We start from the raw sequence: 2,072 nt of genomic DNA, 5'->3' as shown, positions 1-2,072 counted from the left end.
ATATCCTCTCCCTTCTTTTCTTTTCTCCTTAATCTTTTCACTTAATGCCAATTAATTTCTTATTATAGAACATTGTTGTTTTTGTCTAACAGTCATGAAAAAAAATTTAATCAAAAATAGAAAGGGTGAAAACACACTTTTAAGGAAATTGATTTTATTAATTTACAAAATTGTTTCTAATAAAAGTATTTTTTATCTTTTTTACAAAAACAGTTGAACTGAATTAAAGTTGGTTCATATCATGTCCCGTTTAGAATGTATCTATCTAATGAATATTGGGTTATATTTGAGCTCCCCTAAAGACGTATTGTTATTTATTCAAATAAACAAGACATGTTCTAGAGCTATTCAGTCGTTAAAAAAGAATCCTGTACTATTTTTTAAATATTCAAAACAAGATTATAGAGAGAAAGCATTAGTGACAACAAAAACAATTCGAATATATCCAAATATTGAAACTCTTGGAATAGAACTTCAAACCCTTAGATTTTGCTCAAAAGAAATTTTTTGTATAAAAAATTATCAAATAATTGCTAAAGGAATTCTTGAAGAAATTGATTTTATAAATTTAGAGAAGATTCAATCAAGAATTGTTTGGTATAAAGGTAATAGTGAAGGAATCAATAATAAAATGAATAATTTAAGATCTATGATTCTTACTGATTGTGTTCACTTGAAAAGAATCCTTTGTAGCGTTCAGTTTCTTAGGAAATTAGAAAAAGTGCAAATTAGATGTGAGAAAAGAGAGGCTTGTGATGTAATTTCTATGGTTGAAAACTTATATCAAGATGTGATGGTAATTGTTAAACAAGCAAGTAAAGACCTAAAAGGACGAGTAAACATTTGTGGTTGTGGTGTTCTTGGTAATGGAAAAGATCTAATAAATTTATTAGATGAGTCTCATTATTATCAATTTAATGAAAAGGCATTAAAACTAAAGAATATAAAAATTATCCAATCATTATATCTTCCTCTTAATTTGTCTTTTCATGGAACGCATGAATTAAATGATGAAATTAATGCAGACCTCACAGTCCTTACTAATTTGATTCGACTTCAACTATTCTATATTCAAGGAATTATTAATCTACCAAAGACTTTACAAGTTTTTATTGTAAAGTCAAGTAATATTCAAATCAGTAATATCCAATCTTGCAGTCTTAAGAGCCTTGTGATTGAAAGGTCAACTTGTCCATTCCCATTTTCTCTTCCATCAACTATCACGTCTTTACATCTTAGTGATATACAAATTCAAACTATTTCAAACTTTGATGAATTACCACTTATTGATTTATCACTTATTAATTGTAGATCACAGAACTCATTAAATTTACCTACTACTCTTCGTTCTTTAGAATTAGACTCATGCCCATTTCCTATTAATATTAATGATGAAGTTAATGTACTTATTTTAGACAATTTTAACATTATTTCTCAATTTCATTTTCCCCATTCTTTAACTAGACTTGAATTAGGAAGTGCAAGAGAATTTACACCTGAACTCTCTCGCTGCCATTTGAAAGATTTAAAACTATTTGATTGTGAAAATGTTCCATTGTCACTTATTCCTGTTTCTGTTACTTCATTTGGTATTTATGACTCTTTACATCTTCCAAAAAAACTTGATTTATGTGACTTTTTCTTCATATCAATAGAAATATCATTATGTCCAACTATTCAATCTATTTCATTTCCTTCTTCAATTTGTTCGATTTATCTTGAGTCATGTCGTGGACTAACATCAATAAGCCTTTCAAATTCTCTACAACTCACACAACTTTCTTTAGTTGATTGCACCTCACTTACTCGTCTGAACGATATTCCAACATCAGTTCAATCTCTCTATTTCTCAAAATGTCATTCATTAACTGAAATCAAAGATTTAGATCAATTGCCGTTGTTACCTCAATTTATAAAAGATAAGTGTCATAAAATATTCAGTTGTAATATAGAAAAAGATGGTCAGTCATTCTCATGTTCGCAATCAGAGCAATAATCTTTATATTAGATAGTTTTGTTTTCTATAAGAGTTTTGGTTTGTTTTTTTAACAAATAAAATACATTTAAAAATA

The 2,072-nt window shown here is 27.7% G+C and overlaps 1 protein-coding gene across 1 annotated transcript; it reads left to right on the top strand.

Moving 5' to 3' along the window:
• Positions 1 to 268: 268 nt before the first annotated feature.
• On the top strand, positions 269 to 1,996 carry ENU1_072980 (leucine-rich repeat containing protein; the record flags this gene model as incomplete). Its single annotated transcript, XM_008858465.1, has 1 exon — positions 269 to 1,996. The coding sequence occupies one exon, from the start codon at positions 269 to 271 to the stop codon at positions 1,994 to 1,996; it is 1,728 nt and encodes a 575-aa protein (XP_008856687.1).
• Between the last annotated feature and the right edge of the window lie 76 nt (positions 1,997 to 2,072).

Source organism: Entamoeba nuttalli, assembly GCF_000257125.1.
Source record: "Entamoeba nuttalli P19 unplaced genomic scaffold asmbl_3571, whole genome shotgun sequence".
NCBI classification, from domain to species: domain Eukaryota; phylum Evosea; order Mastigamoebida; family Endamoebidae; genus Entamoeba; species Entamoeba nuttalli.
This window is presented reverse-complemented; position numbering and strand designations above follow the sequence as displayed.